This window comes from Bos indicus x Bos taurus, chromosome 22 (genome assembly GCF_003369695.1).
Source record: "Bos indicus x Bos taurus breed Angus x Brahman F1 hybrid chromosome 22, Bos_hybrid_MaternalHap_v2.0, whole genome shotgun sequence".
Taxonomy (NCBI): Eukaryota; Metazoa; Chordata; class Mammalia; order Artiodactyla; family Bovidae; genus Bos; species Bos indicus x Bos taurus.
This window is the reverse complement of record NC_040097.1, coordinates 46056423-46075056: the sequence shown is the minus strand read 5'-3', so window position 1 is coordinate 46075056 and position 18634 is coordinate 46056423. Positions and strand designations below refer to the sequence as shown.

At 34.5% G+C, this 18634-nt stretch overlaps 1 protein-coding gene across 9 annotated transcripts in view; it reads left to right on the top strand.

Annotated features, from left to right (window-relative positions):
- The window catches only part of NKTR (natural killer cell triggering receptor), a 53539-nt gene that overhangs the window by 13371 nt on the left and 21534 nt on the right, over positions 1-18634 (top strand). For 4 of the 9 annotated variants that reach the window (XM_027523291.1, XM_027523290.1, XM_027523292.1 and 1 more), the window contains exons 5-12: positions 718-762; positions 2539-2626; positions 11600-11629; positions 12067-12212; positions 13159-13381; positions 13810-13965; positions 16839-16926; positions 17417-17562. In XM_027523291.1, coding sequence (XP_027379092.1) covers positions 718-762; positions 2539-2626; positions 11600-11629; positions 12067-12212; positions 13159-13381; positions 13810-13965; positions 16839-16926; positions 17417-17562 — 922 coding nt within the window. The other 5 variants (XM_027523295.1, XM_027523298.1, XM_027523294.1 and 2 more) reach the window with 5 other exon arrangements.

Genomic DNA, 18634 nt, shown 5'->3' with positions numbered 1-18634 from the left:
CTCCAACACCACAGTTCAAAAGCATCAATTCTTTGGCGCTCAGCCTTCTTCACAGTCCAACTCTCACATCCATACATGACCACAGGAAAAACCATAGTCTTGACTAGACAAACCTTTACTGGCAAAGTAATGTCTCTGCTTTTGAATATGCTATCTAGGTTGGTCATAACTTCCAAGGAGTAAGCGTCTTTTAATTTCATGGCTGCAGTCACCATCTGTAGTGATTTTGGAGCCCAGGAAAATAAAGTCTGACACTGTTTCCACTGTTTCCCCATCTATTTCCCATGAAGTGATGGGACCAGATGCCATGATCTTCGTTTTCTGAATGTTGAGCTTTAAGCCAACTTTTTCACTTTTATAAAAAGCAAAATACTAAGAGGTTTTTTGTTTTGTTTTTATGCAGTTTTAATACAGTTATTTGGTGAATACCCTCTAGTGAATGCCAAAGTATTGTTCAATTGGTTTTATTCTTTTAGAGTTTTGTCAGTGTTTGAAATAAATGGGTTCTGGGGATAATTTTTTAAAATAGTTTTTATTATAATGGAATTGGATTTATAGTTTAAAAATGAGGTTGATTGAGGATTATTAGAATTTTTATCATCTGCAGGAATTACAAGGTGTTAACTCCTTCAGCAAATTAAAACCATAAAGAGTAATTTATGTATGTTAGTATTTTTTTAGTTTTCATCATTGTTTAACGTAGCTCATTATTTTCAGGTAATGGAAAAGGTGGAGAATCAATTTATGGTGGTTATTTTAAAGGTAAGGCTTAATATTTTATGGTCTTTTGTCTCATTTCTGATATAAAGCAAGTTTGATCATGTACTTTTAATGAGAAGAGGTTTACTTATAGTTCACTTTTTGCATGAAACTAATGCTGCATGAAAATACTTTATTTGCATGAACTTGGGGATAAATTATATTGTAATATATAACTTTTAATTGACAAGATTAATTAAGGCTAACTTTATGGTTAAACATGACTTTCAGCATGGAGGTTAGGCAACTATATACATGAAAACTCCTATCTTCCTGCCTAAAACTGTCAACATATTCTTTTGTTTATAGAGAATGTGGTCTTTTGCAAAATGAAAAGGTAAGAGAACGAAGCTCAGTAACACAAACTCCAACTCTTTTCCCTTGCACCCTTCCTAATAAATTTATGGAGAGTCTGGGTCAGGTTGTGACTGGATTTCTTATATTGCTTGAAGACTTGGAAAACTCTGTATACTATTTCATACATGCACCTGTATCTTTTTTTCTTTTTCCAATGGGTTATTATTTCCATGTCAGGGTGAAGAGTCTAGTTTTTTTTTTCTTTTCCCCTCTAAGCCAAACAGTGTCTTTGAATAAAAGTTGGTATTTCTTCCTTTCTCAAAGGTTTGTATGTTTTCTTTTGTATAGTAGAACTATATGATTGTGTTTTATTCCTACAGTAGTATTTGCATAAATCTAACTATTACACTTGCCCCAAAAAGCCTTAGAAAAGTCAGTTGCAGAAATTTATAATGGGATCCAGTATTACTAGGTTTTAATGCCATGATAGCTTCAGTGTTATAATAGTCTTTTATATTTCTTTTGGGGAAAAATGGATTACTACTCTTTTTCAGAAGCCTGTTCCCAAGGTAATCTTTTTTTTGTTTTTGTTTTTTAAGTTTTCTGTGTTTCTGTTTGTTCAAAAGAAAGATTTGTTTGTATCAATGTTAAAAGGAAACTTAAATTAGTTTTCAGGATACTTCTGCTGGAATTAAATCCGTCTCTAAGTGATCTTTATGACAGAGGTTTTCCTTTGAACTAGTAGCAAACAGCTCTTGAGCTGATTCCATTAGCATGTAGCAATTTGAAATTAATACTGTAGGCCACTTTAACATTGTTGTTGCCTGTGGCGGATATTTGTATGTATATCTTAAAATTGAATCTTGCCATTTAAATTTTTGTATTTGCAGGGCTTTCTTCCTTAGATAGTTTTTGATCCTATTGATTAGAATCTACATACTTGATTTAATTAGGCATGTCTCTAAACTTACTGTAATATTTTGGTTAGGGTTGGTTTCATCATCTAGCAACAATTTGATTGAGTAATAAATTTACCATATAGAAATTAAGCACATAAGAGGATTATTAAAGCTCCCATGAATGGTGCATTATGCAGGATGATTGGAAATTTGGAAGAAACGAGCTCTACTATATTTTTTTTTTTTAATTTTCTTGGTAGTTTTACCTGAAAGTTAATAGTTTAAATATCATTTAGCCAAAGTCTGTTGGTACTAAAAGTGACTGTTCTAAGGCTGTTTGTATAAAGTGTTAAATATATGTTCTTTTTCTCAAAGCTAAGTAGTAAATAAGTAGTATCTGGGTTTTTTTTTTTTTATGCTTTTGTTATTTGGTTAGTTAAAAGAATTTTTTTCGAAATAGTCACGTATCTGTACTGACCAGAAGAGGAATTTCATCCTTTGCTTTCTATTTACTGCTTTGAACATTACACGTTAAAAGTGGCTTATAATTGGAGACTGACAAATTTGTGTTTTCTTCAAACAGATGAAAACTTTATTCTCAAACATGACAGAGCGTTCCTTTTGTCAATGGCAAATCGAGGGAAACATACCAATGGTTCCCAGTTTTTCATGTGAGTAGGCATAATTCAGAGATGAGCTTTTCCTAAACAGAGAAGCGCTGTTCATAAGAAAGATGGTATCCTTGATCCAAATTTACTACTAGGTTCTGTCAGCTTGAGTTTTATTATGTTATAGTAACTGGTAAGCTCTTAACAGCCATCTCAGTATTAAGAATATATCCTGGATTTGAAGGATGGTACTTAAAAGGCATAACTTGAAGATGTAAATTATTCTGTTGTCATCTTAAGAAATTGGCTTTGACTCTTAACAAATTTGGGGGCTCAGTTTATCAAATCTGAATTGGAATATAAACTCTTGATGAGCATTTAAAAAATTGTTCATGACTGGAACTGAATGTATCCTTGGCGTGGAAAGCAGTTGGTTTGAGTAAACCATAGTATGGTTGCTTTTCCCTCTTACTGTTGTTCTTTGAGCCAGTTTGAGAGGTGCCATTATTTTCTGACACTGTATAGAGATAAATGATTTGGTGTTAAGCCAACATTTGTAGCAATCTTAAACTTTGTGAGATCTCTATGCATAATTGAACTAACCCAATATTGCTTTCATTTTCACCAAAAATTTGTGCTGTTATTGCTTAGAAAACTTTAGAATGATAAATTTGTTTTTTAAAAAACAAACACTTTTACATGTACGTGTATACACAACCAAAACCTTAGTTATTTCTCATCTGAAAGACTTTTGGCATACTCTCTGTTATGTTCTTATGTAAAGTTATTCTAAAACCTATTTTTATTATAACTCCATGATATAAAATATGAAAGGTAGTTGCCTAGTATGGAGTTTAATGCTTTTGATTGAAAGTAAATTTCTGCAGTTATCCTATATATATTGGAGAAATATTTTTTCCATACCAGAAAAAAATTTTGTCATCTTTCTGAATGGATGGGTATGAATGGCGCTTCCCTGTATTTAAAGGAGTAAAGTATTCATATAAAATAAATCTCACACTTTATGTTTGTGTGAAAAATAAATTCCAACATGATCTGATAAAGTTCAGATAAGGGGCATTCTGTTCCCAAGAATGTCCTAAAAATGGAAAGCTGACAGAAGATAATAATGCTTGGATTTGTACAGGAAAAAAAGAAGACTTAAAACAGTTATTCCTCTATCTTTTTTGATCCCATAGAGTATTAGTTACTACACTTCTTTACTAGAATATTTTTCTATTCTTAATCTCCTTGAGAGCCAAAAAAAAAAGTAGTGGAAAATATTTTGAAAAACTTAATGTAGGAGCTGTTTACTCTTTGATTAAGGTTTCCCATTTCCATTTTTAAGCTTATCTGAACTGTGAACATGATAAACTAATGATTCATTGGTCAAAAGCTACCATCTGAGGGCTCTAAAGTTTCTTTTAGATTTCCTTTTTTAATCAGTAATTTCAAAATTTGATTTATCGGGTAGTAGTAGCTTCTTCCCATTGTTACATACTTATTAGCTTATTTATAAAATATTAAGAGATAAAACCCATGCATGTATATGCATTGACTAAAATTCAGTATATGAGAGTCTGACTTCAAAAAATTTAGAGTATCTTGTTTTTTTGTTACTTAGTATTTGCTTAAGTCTTTTCTAGAAATGTTTAGCATCAAACAAAATTAAAGCTATGTCTATTTTCTACATGACTTAATTTTACATCGGACTATCTTTTGACAAGGAATGCCAAATGAAAATTGTAACATTTATAAATTAGGATTAAGTTTTAACCTTGTTTTTATAATTAACTGCTTATGGATGGCACTAAGATCACTGTAAACTTGTGATTGAAAGAAACTTTTCTGCTTCTAGTTTGAAATTTACTTTTGGAAATGAGTTTTCAGTTAAAAACAGTCTTGGAAGTAATTAAACATTTTTGCAGTCACAAAATAAAATCCTCTTTTTTTTTTTTTAAAGAAGCTTTTATGCACGTGCTTTTTTTATGTGGGCTAAAAGTACCAATTCCTCAGGGGTTTCAGGATAAAATAAAACTATTCACTTTTCTAAATAAAATGTTTCCTTGCTTTTATACAAAGAATAAGTCAAATGGAGACGGTGGCCCATAGAAGTATCTTTGAAAATCTATGTCTTGCAAGCCCAAATCTATTTGGAATTGGAAGTAGTTAAGAAAAAGCATAATGTACAATCTTCAAGTTGTGTAGATGATCACAGACAATTGCTCTAAAAGTTGAGGTTCTGAGGGTTGATGGTCACTGAGCTGTCAGACAGCTTCCCATTGGTGACTTCTAAATTTTATCCTCCTCCCACACTTCTTTGGCACCTTGAGCAGCAGTTCTGCAGTCTGAAAAAGAAAGAGTAGTGTGAGAATGGATCATAAAATGCCAAGAACTGCCTTTATAGTTCCGCTTAATAAGGACATTTAATAAATCCTTGCAAAATGGTATTTGCAGTTCATGTTATAAATCTGTTACCTTGTAATTCCAAGGAGTAAATTTGGTGCAATTAGTGTGGTACTTTGAGCAAAATGTTTCTCAAGAATTCTTGTGCTTTTTGTAAAAACTATCGCCTTCATTACTTGAAACACTTAAGACCTCTCCTTCCTAAGGCATATACATCATTTTATTAAAATTTTTTGTATATATTGCTTTCTTTGGGTGGAAAAATTATGTGTGTGATAAAAACCAGATTGTCTTTTGTATAAAGCTATTTATAATTTTTGCAGTAATTGCTTATATCTACTACTATATTAGTCATAGTGATTTTGCTTTTAGGGACCTAAATAGAAGAAAACTAATTATTTTTGGAATAGTACTGCTCAAGAAACATGAAAGAAGTAATACATGGCACTATCCCCATGAATCACTGAGGAAGTAATAGTTTGTTCATGCTGAGGTATTTTTGAAGGAATTCAAAGACCTAGGACCATGTTAATGGGGTTCATTTTATTATTATTTATTTTTTAGGCCAAAGACTAGGAAGAGGCTGCAATAAAAGTTATAGGATTATAAAGCCTAGGACTAGAAAAGAATTTAGAGATCCTCTATTCCAGTCTTTCTGTTCTATAGATAATGCTAAATAAGGACGAAAAGACATATACAGTCTAGGTTATAGTGTTTTTCTCATAATCTTGAAGAAATTGATGGCTAAAAAGAGCATGCTGAACACTGTATGCTACATAGGTTTATTGACCGTCTGCTCTGAGTTTATTTATTTATTTAGACTTGTGAGATATTAGTTCCAGGGATTGAACCTCAACAGTAAAAGCACAGAGTCCTAACTTCTGGGCCATCAGGGAATTCCCCTGAATTTATTTTAATTTTAGTCAGTTTTAGATGCATCAACTGTTGCTGGAAAAATAATATGACACACAAGAAAGCATTTTCTTGTCCTTTAGCTGTCAGTAATAACTATCAAGTCTGGCTCTGAAATTCATTGTCTTTCATTCATCAGAAAGATGAAGAAGATACTGCATAACAAATTAAAGAGATTAGTTAGGTAATTTATAAGTTTGTATTAAGTAACTCTTCTCCTGGGTTAGAGCACTAACCTATCAGGAAACCTTGTATCTAGTCTTACCGTATGCCTTGAGTTAGTTTTGTTTTTCCTTTTCTGTTTGTAAACTGTAGCTCACTTTCAAATATAAATAACATTTTGGTGTGAAAATGCAGACATTAAAGGAAGAAAGTGTTTCTATAGGTTGATCCTAAATTTTTGAGTATATGAAATGATTTATATGCAAATATTGTCTTGCCTAAAAGAAATAGTTGTGGTTGCTTAATTTTCATCAGTCTGAAAGGTAGTTCAAAGCAGCTTTGGTTCATCTTGCCAAAGTCAGCCAGTTTCTTCATTGGCTGCTGTTAGAGCATATTGATGGAGAAGGCAATGGCAACCCACTCTAGTACTCTTGCCTGGAAAATCCCATGGACAAAGGAGCCTGGTAGGCTGCAGTCCATGGGGTCGCAAAGAGTCGGACATGACTGAGCGACTGCACTTTGACTTTCCACTTTCATGCATCGGAGAAGGAAATGGCAACCCACTCCAGTGTTCTTGCCTGGATAACCGCAGGGACGGCAGAGCCTGGTGGGCTGCCATCTGTGGGGTCACACAGAATCGGACACAACTGGAGTGACTTAGCAGCAGCAGCAGAGCATATTGGAGTAATGATCACGCTCATCCCCCTTGGCTTAGTCTGTGAAGGCCTCATGTCACACCAGGGAGTGGGAATACCCACAGAACCTTCGAGAACAGGCTTTGTCACTTGCCACTGTTAGCAGTCATGATAATTATAAAAATTTAAGAAAATAGGATAGTCAAAAAGTCGGACTTTGATCTTTAAACAAAAGTTCATCTTGTTTGTTACATCTTGTTATAAATAGGACTGTGGGAGGAAAACATAAGTTTTAGGATATCTTCTGTGTCATTTAGAATAGCTACTCACCTGAATGAGAGAAGTGCTGATTGTTTCAGAGTAGCAGAGCAAGAGGAGTTGAGGGGTGGTTCGGTTTCAGGGCTTTACAAAGCTGTATTGATATTTGGGGGTAGAAATGCTTTTTCTTTCCACATATTCATGAGTTTGTTTGAGAAGAAATGCTACTAAGTATTAATAACCTGAGAAGTTTTTCCTTACTTTTTTAGGAACAGTACCTTCATATGTTAAAGATTTTTCATGAACAGATTTCATGACACTTAACCATAATCCATATTCTCTGGATATCAAATGTCATCCCTGACATCCAGTCTGAATATTACTTAGTGTTTGTGTGACATTTGTGTTAGCAGCATGGACGGAATTCTGTATCTTGTGGTGTTTGGTGTGTATTATGTTAATTTTAGTGCTGAATTTTTTAAAGCTGTTCCATTTTAGTGGCTTCTGGAATGATAGGTAGAGCACTGTACTGTGGGTTCGTTAGTTTCCATTGCCCTTACATGAGCTTTGTTACGCTGTACAATTTGGTGCCTCTTACAGTTTCAGGAGTCGAACGGGAAAATTGCATGTTAAAGGTTGTGACAAATAGATTGTCTTTATTTCCTTCTCTCATACTACTTTACAAATAGAGTCACTTTTTTTCTTAACATTCATTGGAAACACCACATTATTTGAAACATATTCTTTGACAGTCATTCATGTATCAATGCCTTTTAACATTTTTAAATATTTCAAGATTTAGTATGTCCAAAACCCCTGTAAAGAATTTTGTCCACTGTATATAATATGGGTTTTGGTCTGAATAGTAATAGATATGTTTAAATTATAATTGAGTTAAAATTGATCAGACAGTGTATATTCATTGAACAAAAAATTTTTATAATGGGGAAAATCAGACATTTGAGAGGAAAAGAAAGTACTGTAGCCAACCAAGATTTGACAGCATACATTTTCTTATACTTTCATTTCTCTTGCCTTTTTATCCTTTGAGAAGATTCTTAAAATTCTAGGTATGCTGCCTTATTATTATTATTATTTTCAGTGACTTAACTAAAAAAGTGTGTGTAATGGCAGTGAACAGAAACTACAATCTAAACATTTGCTCATTAACTCATAATGTATAGTAGTCTGATGTGATGTGTAACCAACAAAGGTTTCAAATGTAGAAACATGAAAGGTTCCTTAATTATCTGAAGTGAATTAGTAAAAAGTATTCTCTGGAATTTTGTTTTGAAGTCTCTTAACTCAGTTTTTTCCATTGAGATTTTTGTTTTTGTACCTCTAGTAACTGCTCCTGGGTATTCAGATTTTTATATTTATGTATGTACTCCAGATACATTATTATCTTTTTGAGAAGGATGTTAGTTGACTTAGCCAGTTTCTAGGAATATAAAAGGAAATATAATATTTTGTTTCTAACTATTATTCACACTGTGATGTTACAAATATTAGGGACCTGAGCAGATTCCCACTTCAACCACAGTGCTTTTCTTAAGCATAGTTCATCTCTACATACATATCCTATGTGAAAGAAAATTTAGAGCCCTCCTTTTTAAAAAGCTTTCTTGCTTTGCATAAAACTTGAAAGTATTTAATTTCAAAGTTATATTGATATTAAAACATAGATTCAGTCTTGTCTTAAAAGTGTATTACAATTTATTTCTTGCCATTTTTGTGTAAAATTTACAGAAAGAGTGTTACACCGTGCGCTCCAAAGGTAATGTCTCATTACTCTAAGGCTCTCTCTCTTTCTTTCTTTACCTTTATTTATCTCTTTAATCCTGTTGTTATATGCATTAAGAAAAAAACTTTCTGCTTGATCTGTGGCAGCAGTACATGTAAAATAAGTGTGTTTTATTGTTCATAGTAAATCCTGGGAAGTATAATTTTAATTTCAGTGGCCTGTTACCACCAAGTTCCCACACATCTTGGGGACTGGGGTATATTGTATATAATGGTTTATATCTCATTTCAGTACAGAACTGTTACTTTCTGTATAAGGCCAAAATCTGCTTTGATAATGGTAAAAAAAAAAATGTAGTTTCTTTTTTTGCAGTATCAGTCATACTTTTCTGTTTCTAGGATTTATGAGATTTAGATGAACCCTTGTGCATGTATTTTTAAAGCAGATTCAGAGGTGAAGGGAACTGGAAAATCAGTATCTGAGTGACAGTAGAAAATGGAAATGTGAAAATATTGGAAGCTTTTCTAACTTGAAATGTTTTTGTGGTTATTTCTCCTTCAGGTGTGTTTTCATAAGCATGTATAAACTTACATATTTATGATAGCCCCTGGCTTTAAGGTCTTAACTTACTGGGCATATGTTATCACTACATTGGTCCTTACAGCTGTATAGTTTTGAAACATCAATTAAGAATTGGTGGGGTGAGGTCTCGTTGTCTATTTTAGTAGAATTGAAGGGCTTGGACCAAGCATATAATTTTTTTCCCTTGCCCATCAGCCCAGTTCCAGTAAGCCTGCTTTACCTTGGAATTTCTGCTGTTAGAATGTGGGCTGAGAACTCCAGAGGGCTTCTTTTTGTTAAGCTACTTCCAGTATTCTTATTATATAGCCTAACCCAATTAGATCATAAGTTTGTATTTCTGCATCCTGAATTGCAGATGCGAGTAATAGACTTAGTTATTCACACCTGTTTAGGCACAGTAGGCCAGTTGAAATTTATCCTTGAAAGAATTGCTCTTGTTTTCATTTGTTTTCCTTGCTAGTGCACTAAAGGTTGAGTTTGTGTTCAGTTCTCACTTGAATTAAAAACAAGACTTGAATCTGTCATAAAGGTTCTATTCTCAAATTGAGTTTCAAGTAGTATTTTGCTGCGTCACTGCAGTAAGTTCAAATTTTTAATTACACCATTAGTTCCAAAGATTTGCCCTAAGGTGGTTTTTACAGCACTTCTATTAACCAGGGTGCAAACTGAATTGGATTCTGTGTGTTTTAAGAAAATATATAGACTTTTCCTCAATACCAGAATATCTGAGAGTTGTGAGAGAAAGGCCCAAGGAAGAGAAATATATCTAATTAATACATCATTGTTTTTACTGCTACATGTTTGAGACTGAACCTTTACATTATAGAACATTTTTTACCTTTAAAATTGTTATCTCTTTCCATCTTTCATACAGTGGAATCACTGTCTAGCATATGTCCTAATTTTTACTGTCTTTACTGTGCTTGGTAAAGTTGCGTAATTATGGGAAGCACATTTCTGTATTAAAGTTACTGTCAGGATAGTTTTTGGATGCTCCTTTCATGATTTAAGCATCAGTGCCTAACCGTTTGCTACATTTTCTTTTCTTCTGTTTTTATTCATTTTTATGGTTACATTGGCTTCAACTACCACTTCTCAATCTTCTAGGGAAAATTTGAGACTAGTGGTTTTAAAACTCAAGATTCCCTTTAAAATTCTGCCACTTCTTGAGTTGATATTTTAATTTTTTAAAGCTAAACTGTAGTACTGTTACAGAACTAAAAATTCTTAATGTAAATATATGTGTTATATTTCCTGATAGAATAATGCTTTTTAGTATTGAAGGCTAAAATTATGTTTTATTGACTTATATTCCTTAGAATTTCCTTAAAATGATAATAAAAATTGACATTAGAGCTTCTAGTACAAGTGACTGCTTTCACATGGTCTGATAATCCAGTGACGATTCTCTCAAATACTATTTCTCTTTCTTATAAACTAAGATGTTTGTGATAGAGTCTAGTTATCTACTTTTGAATTTTTTTCCACTATATAATTCACATAGTCTGAAGATGTGTGAAAATGCTATGGGAAAACCAGCTTGAGTTCAAAATGCCTTAACCATAATATACCCCCTAGGCTTCCCAAGAGTGGCTGTCTGCCAATTTGTGACTGTAAAGCAAGCAGTTGGATGTTTTTGGGCCATGGAAATGTAAAGTACCTGTAATGTTATCCACAATTACTTACTTTGTGGTCAGAAGTGTTGGCAGATGGAAAATTTGCTCCCTATTGCGTTTTCTGAGTTGTTTTGAGTGGCAACTTAAGTGAAGCAAGAGGGGCAGGAAGTTCTAAAAACGGCTGTTGAGGCCTACCTCCAGCTACCTGCCTAAAAGATGCAGACTCAGTATGAAAAATAACTAGTAGAAAAACTCACTTAAGTGTGGGGGGGCACTTGTTAAGTGTTGATCACACTTTTCTTTCCATAAGCAAATGGCTAGATGTTTTTTATTCTTGTTTAATTATCTTGATAAGTTTTGAGTTTGTTTTTGTTTTTGTTATTGTCATTGTTTCGGATTTGAGAGTAACTTTAATTTTAATGTATATTTATGCTGTATATTTCAAACCTATTTCACATATATGTGTATATATATATAGTCTTCATATTGGAGAGAGAAAAATTTGTAATGCATTGTCATCTTGAGGGTTTTTTTAATCAGTAAAATGACTACTATTGCTGTTTTTAAGCTTATTAAGTTTAGGTGTATATCATGTTTAACTTTTTCCCCTTTTTATCTTTACTTCTTTGTTCTCTACATGCTGTGCTTTTAAACCCTTCTGCTCTGTACACCTGAACACCTGGTTTCTGCCATCTTCTTTGTGTTGATATTTGTTGCACAGTACCACAAAACCTGCTCCACACCTGGATGGGTAAGAGTTACATTCTTAATATTTTGGGGAGGTGTGCTGGTGGCCAGTCCAACCAATTAGACCGTAGTGAACCCTCAAGGGGGCACTCTTGACCTCTGGTTTATTCTCTCATAGCCAAGCTCTCCCCTAAGGATCACAGGATGCAGTAGTCTTGAGACCACGGATGGTGTCTCAGTATCAAGTGCAATCTGATTGGTACACTCTCTACTGTAAAATAGTTAAGAATCATTGTTTTAAAAGCAGAAAACTAAGGCCCAGTTTGAGCAAGGTTTTTTTTTTCCTTTTATGAAGCAGAACTTCTAATTTCCTTCTAGTTGCTTCATACATCAGACACTTTTATTTTCAGGTCTGTGGACATGTCATTTACAATTGTCTTGATTACTAATCTTGGCTTAACTATCATCAAACCAGTTTTTCTTGAATTTGTATTGTGACAGGGTGCATGTTGTCTTTGGACTAGTTATTTCTGGTTTTGAAGTGATCGAACAAATTGAAAATCTGAAAACTGATGCTGCAAGTAGACCGTATGCAGATGTACGAGTTATTGACTGCGGGGTGCTTGCCACAAAGTCAGCAAAAGACGGTAAGAGTGTTTTGAGTGCAGAGGGAGCTAGGATACAGGTAACACTTGTTGAAGACTATAACTTAAAGATACCTCCTAGATTTCAGTAGTGGAAGAAACTCCTACGAGTAATATACCAATATCCCTGATGCCTCCATATCATACCCTGTATTCAATCCATCAGAAATCTTTCCAACTCTGACTTTGTCTTTTTACTTCCCCTGTTGTCACCTTGGTCCAAACCCAAATATCTTTTACCTGGGTTATTCCAATAGCCTCACCACAGTTCACTTTGCCTCTATCATTGCTTCTGTATAATCTTTTCTCAGTAATGATAGCTTCGTAACTGGTCTTCTTGCTTCCACCTGACCCTCTACAGTCCTCAGCAGCAACCAAAGCCAGCTTCTCCAAGGGTTCCCTCTCTGTCAACCAAAACTAAAGTCTTTACTGTGGTTTGTAAGGGATTCTGGCTTTTTGCTGTTTCTCTAATCTCTCCATATTCATTGTCTTCCCAGCAGTGTTAATCTTTACTCAAACATGCCAGACACTTGGGGACTTTGTGCTAGCTGTTCCTTCTATCTGGAATACTCTTTGTTCAGATACCTGCATGACCCCTGTCCCTCGCTTCTTTCAGGTCTCTGCTCAAATGTTATCTTAAATTACCTTGACTTGCCTTGTTCCCTTTACTCTGTGTTTTCCTCCCTCTTCTTTAAGCATTTATCATTTGTTATATTAGGTAGTTACTTATTTTCTTATCTGACTGAACTAATATATAAACTTCACGAGGGCTTTGTTACCTTACAATCTCACCAACAAGTTGTATTATCAACTTGAAAAAAAGTTTATTTAAATTTTTAGTGGGCTTTATATAAAACATGTTTTATAATACTTGGTAATCATTTCTTTTTACTCTGAAAGGTGGGCAGTGAAATCCAGTACTAATACTTTTATTACTATTTATTAAAAGTTTTTGAGAAAAAAAGGAAGAAGCCAACTCATTCAGAAGTCTCGGATTCCTCTTCCAATTCCTCATCCTCTTCAGAATCATCCTCAGAAAGTGAAATTGAACATGAGAGAAGCAGAAGAAGGAAACATAAGAGGAGACCGAAAGTTAAACATTCTAAAAAGAGACGAAAGGAAGCAAGCAGTTCAGAAGAGCCAAGAAATAAACATATAATAAGCCCAAAAGGGTAAGTGTGAGACACCAGGGTAGTCTTACCTAGAAAACAAACACCCTGGAATGGGAACAGTATGTGTGATTCTGTAAACTTATCTTTGTTACCTATTGTTGAAAAGGATAGTATTTTAGGAAGTTTATATTGAAATGTTGCAAATCTAAGGGTAGCACAGATGTTTTATATCAAAGATTTATGCATTTGTAGGTAAAAACAATCCCTAAAACTCTTAAAGAAAGGATCATTTGGCAATTCTTGTATCAGAGTTTTAGTGCAGTGACTGTTTCACTCACTCATGTTTTATATGTTCTGTTTATGAAAATTGTGTTAACCTTTTTAGTGGGATTTGCAAGGTATCAGTACTTTTGCTGTTAATTATGTTATTTAATACTAAAATTTTAGATATACACATTTTAATTGGTGATTTGATTGTTCTTTCTAAGTCATTCTGAGAGGAGTGATACCAATGAAAAAAGATCTGTTGATTCAAATGCCAAAAGGGAAAAGCCTGTGGTCCGCCCAGAAGAGATTCCTCCAGTGCCCGAGAACCGATTTTTACTGAGAAGAGATATGCCTCTTGTCACAGTGGAGCCTGAACCGTAAGGATGATTAACCTACATGTTTTTGTTTCTCTGACTGATAATTCCTGTCACCTCATTGCAGGTGCACACTCATTTATTGAGCGTGACCCATAGTCAAAGCACTTTGAAATATACTGTGGGAGATACTGGATTCATGAATGCCATGGACCCTATCTTTCAAAATTCGTATTCTGCTAATAGAAAAAGGGAATTTGCCAAGTTGACCTGGGAGAGTTCTTAGTGGAGATCTGGGAAGATTTCTTTACTAACTTCATTTACTTAGCCTTTCATTAGAGGGTGAGATTTTGGTTACCAGAACAGAGGGTTAGTTGAACTCTTTGGGTCCAGTCAGGTTTTAAAACATAGTGCAAAATTATTGCATGGTGATTTGGGATATAATTTAGTACCATATGTTATTATTGTTAACTTACTCAGTGATAACTCCTCTATATTAGAAAAGCTAAAATGTAGCTTTAGATTTGGTCTCAAAAAATAGTGCTTAATGTATTTTGTGTGTTACACTCAAGTTTAGAATTGTTAAGAGAAATGTTGTATGACTAGAAATACCATAAAGTGGTTGGGGTAATTGGCAATTGAGTTATTTTGAAGTCTGAAAAGTTATAGAGATGTCCCTGTTCACAGTTAAGTCTCTATATAAGATTATTGTTTAGACCGTTAGATATTTTAAAATTCTAAGAATTCTGTCTTGTGAACAAATCTTAAAATACAAAACACCATTCATTGATCAAATCCATCTAGTTTCCAGAAAGTAGGAAACTTGAAAGGTCAATTTCAGTGTCATCTAGTAGGAGTTGGCAAACGACAGTCCTCCGTGGGCTAAATTCAGCCTCTTGTCTGGTTTTGTGCAGCCTATGAGCTAAATGTGATTTTTATGTTTTTAAATGTTTGTGGAAAAAAATCAGAAGAATAATAATATTTTGTGATATGTGAAAATTGTATGAAATTCAAATTTCAGTGTCCATTAAATTTTACTGGAACACAGCCATATCCATTTGTTCACTATTTTCTTGGGCCGTTTTTATGCTATAGCAGCAGGATTGAGGAGTTGCAGAGAGTTTGTATGTGGTGCTGTCATTGGTATATATGCTGTTCAGTGCACTACACATCACAGTGTATTATATTTCAAATTTCATTGATAAAACATTTGTGAAAACTTGTTTTCTTTTTGTTACATAATCATCTTTAATTTTCTTCTTGGCCTAGAAATCCTAAAATACTTTCTCTTCGACTTTTAAGAAAAAGTTTGCTGACCCCTATTATCTGGTATTTTTTTTAAGTAGTTTATACCACTGTCTTGTATTTATGGTTGAATATCATTGGTGAGTTTATTTGGTCATTGCTTCTCTTTGGTTACATAATATCTTTGGAAGTTATATCCTGCAGAATAATTTTGAATCATAATTGGTAAATAGTTGTGTCATAACAAAGATAGCAAGTTGATCTATTTCATTAGAATGCTTGAGATTTGATCAGTCACTTGGGAGCTAAAATTAATGTGCTAAGAATGCAAGATATGCAATATGAAAGGATAAGAAACAGGGACTGACAGCCTTATAGAGCTTGCCATCTTACTGAATTTGCCAGCAGTTAAGTTCTTTATCGGAGAAGGCAATGGCACCCCCACTCCAGTACTCTTGCCTGGAAAATCCCATGGATGGAGGAGGCTGGTGCACTGCAGTCCATGGGGTCGCTAGGAGTTGGACACAACTGAGCGACTTCACTTTCACTTTTCACTTGCATGCATTGGAGAAGGAAATGGCAACCCACTCCAGTGTTTTTGCCTGGAGAATCCCAGGGACAAGGGGAGCCTGGTGGGCTGCCGTCTATGGAGTTGCACAGAGTCAGGACACGACTGATGCGACTTAGCAGCAGCAGCAAGCTCATTACCACTTATACTTTGTTTAGCAGAAGCTGGATTCTACACTTGCTCTAATTCATTTGTTCTCATGTTCAGCTGCACTTCAGTGTAATTTGGCAAGCTTTTAAAAATACCAGTTTCTGGGCCATACAACAGAGTAAATTGGAATGTTGTGGGGAAGGAGGTGGAGAGTGGCAATGTTGGATCAGCCATGTAAAAGATACCAGATGAACATTAATTCATGCTGAACAGTTAGAGGCAGGTCATTTGGTTCAGTGATGTGTTCTTCATGAGGAAAATGAGGTAAACAGTTGTCTACCAAGAGTACCGGCTTCTTTCATTGTGAGAATCAAATGATATCATGAATATGAAATAACCGAAAAAACTATAATATACTTTTTAGTTAAGGTTTTCTTATAGTGGCATTGTATGTTTATCTGGAGCCAGATTCCTGGCTGGGAAAACCCTGTTATATCATGGTTGTAAAAGTCATGTTTCATTCCTCTATGTGACGTTGGACAACATTCTTAACTGTAATCTTAAAATTCTTTATTTTTAAAAAGGAGTTGATAATAATACCTACCTCATAGTATTGTTATGAGAATTAAATGAACTAATAATGCCTTTAATGATATCTGTTAACATTTATTTAAAGGATTTTTTTGATGAGAACCTACTTATAGCACAGGAAACTCACTCAGTATTTTCTGTAATGGCCTATCTGGGAAAAGAATTTCAAAAAAGAGTGGATATATGTATATATAAATAACTGATTCACTTTGCTGTACACCTGAGACTAGCAAAACATTGTAAATCATCTGTACTCCAATAAAGATTTAAAAAATAACAGAGGATTTGCTTAGAAAATTAGGTCATGTGGAGTGCCTCATTCTATAAAAGTGTTAGATCTAAGTGAACTGTTATTGTATTAAAGGAACATAAATTCTCCGTTTACACACTGAGAAAACTGCCTAGCATTTGTTTATTTTTAATTTTCAATCTTCTTTTCCAGGAAAATTCCTGATGTTACACCCACTGTAAGTGACCAGAAACCATCTGTGTCAAAGTCTGGACGGAAGATTAAAGGAAGGGGCACAATTGTATGTGTGTTAAAACTTAATTTTTTTCAAATTAGTTATCTGAGCAGTAAAATGTTTTTACCTGTAGGCAAATCCTAGCTTTAATCTTAGGCATAGTCCAAAGTCTGTCCAGGGAGCTAGTTGTATTCTCTTAAATTAATATGTAGCTATGCGAAGGCACTGCTGTTAGATCAGTGTTTATTGCTATGTTTGAATGGATTTAAATATTGAAATGAATGTGAAATAGTATGTTCAGAAATCTTAGTATATTGAATAAGCTAATGAGTATAACCATTAGGACTTCTAAGGGAAAGTTTATGTGTGATTACAGGTGAATATCTGCCTTTCCTATTTCTTTTAGTTTGATTTAACTTTATACCATCATTATGGTACTTCAGTTATTATTGCATTTAAATGGCATCCAAGATTGAGTCTTATGCTTACCTGTCCTATAGCAGATTACAGTTGGGAAGTATTTTTTAAATAGTTATTCCTAACTTTGTTTTTAAAGCGCTATCACACACCTCCAAGATCAAGATCCTGTTCTGAATCAGATGATGATGATAGCAGTGAAACTCCTCCTCACTGGAAAGAAGAAATGCAGAGATTAAGAGCATATAGACCACCTAGTGGAGAAAAATGGAGTAAAGGAGATAAGTAAGTAAAAGTATAATCCTATCTCTGCTATATTTTAAGTCTTAAGGGAATAGAGACATACTTCTGGGTTTTTCACTAAAGATTTATATTTAAAATTAGATTGTGACCAGAGAATACATTTGGGAATGCTTGATGAAATGGAAGGAGGGCTGATTGGCTTTGGATACTTTTAAATCAAAATTCTATTTTCTCTCACAAGACCATTACCCTACTGAATTTCTTAAAGATTTCTTGTTTAATTTTAGCAATAATCAGGACTTTATTTTTTTTAACTTACATAGCAGATTCTCTCATAGCCTCTTTTTTTGTAGTCACTAATGGTAGATAAAAAAATTTGTAGCCATTGTGTGTGTTAACTTCTGACCCTAGGGACTGTTGCTTCTTCAGCAGTGTACCCATCTCTTGTCTTCAGTGACACTCCACAGTGGAATATCTATTTTAGAAGTGGGGCTGGCCCCAGAATAGCTAGTGCAAAATATACCAATGGGACCCTGTGTAGAATTCTCTTTCTCTGTGGCCATCCAATGGAATGGTTCAGAGTTCAGAGAAGGAGGACAAGGTGTGTGATCTGCTGTGTGCAAGTGGTATGGATATGGTAGCACTGAGAACAGTTTTGAGCTCTGACATTAGCACTGATATTGTAAAGCCTGCATCTTAGTTTTCATGTACTTTTCCCCCAATTTCTGTACTAAGTAGTTTAACTAAAACCTTAAGGAAAAGTCTATGATCACCTCTATGATCCTGAGATAAAACAATAGTCATGCTAGTTTTAAGAAGAGGCAGGCCTCCCTGATAGCTCAGTGGTAGAGAATCCACCTGCCAGTATAGGAGAAACGGATTCAATCCCTGATCTGGGAAGATCTTACACGCCTTGGAGCAACTAAGCCTGTGTGCCACAACTGTTGAGTCTGTGCCTGGGAGCCACAACTACTTAAACCCATGTGCACTAGAGCCTGTGCAAGAAAAGCCACCATAATGAGAAGCCCATGCACTGCAACTAGAGAGTAGCCTCCACTTGCCACAACTAGAGAAAGCACATGCAACAAGGAAGACCCAGCACAGCCAAAAATAA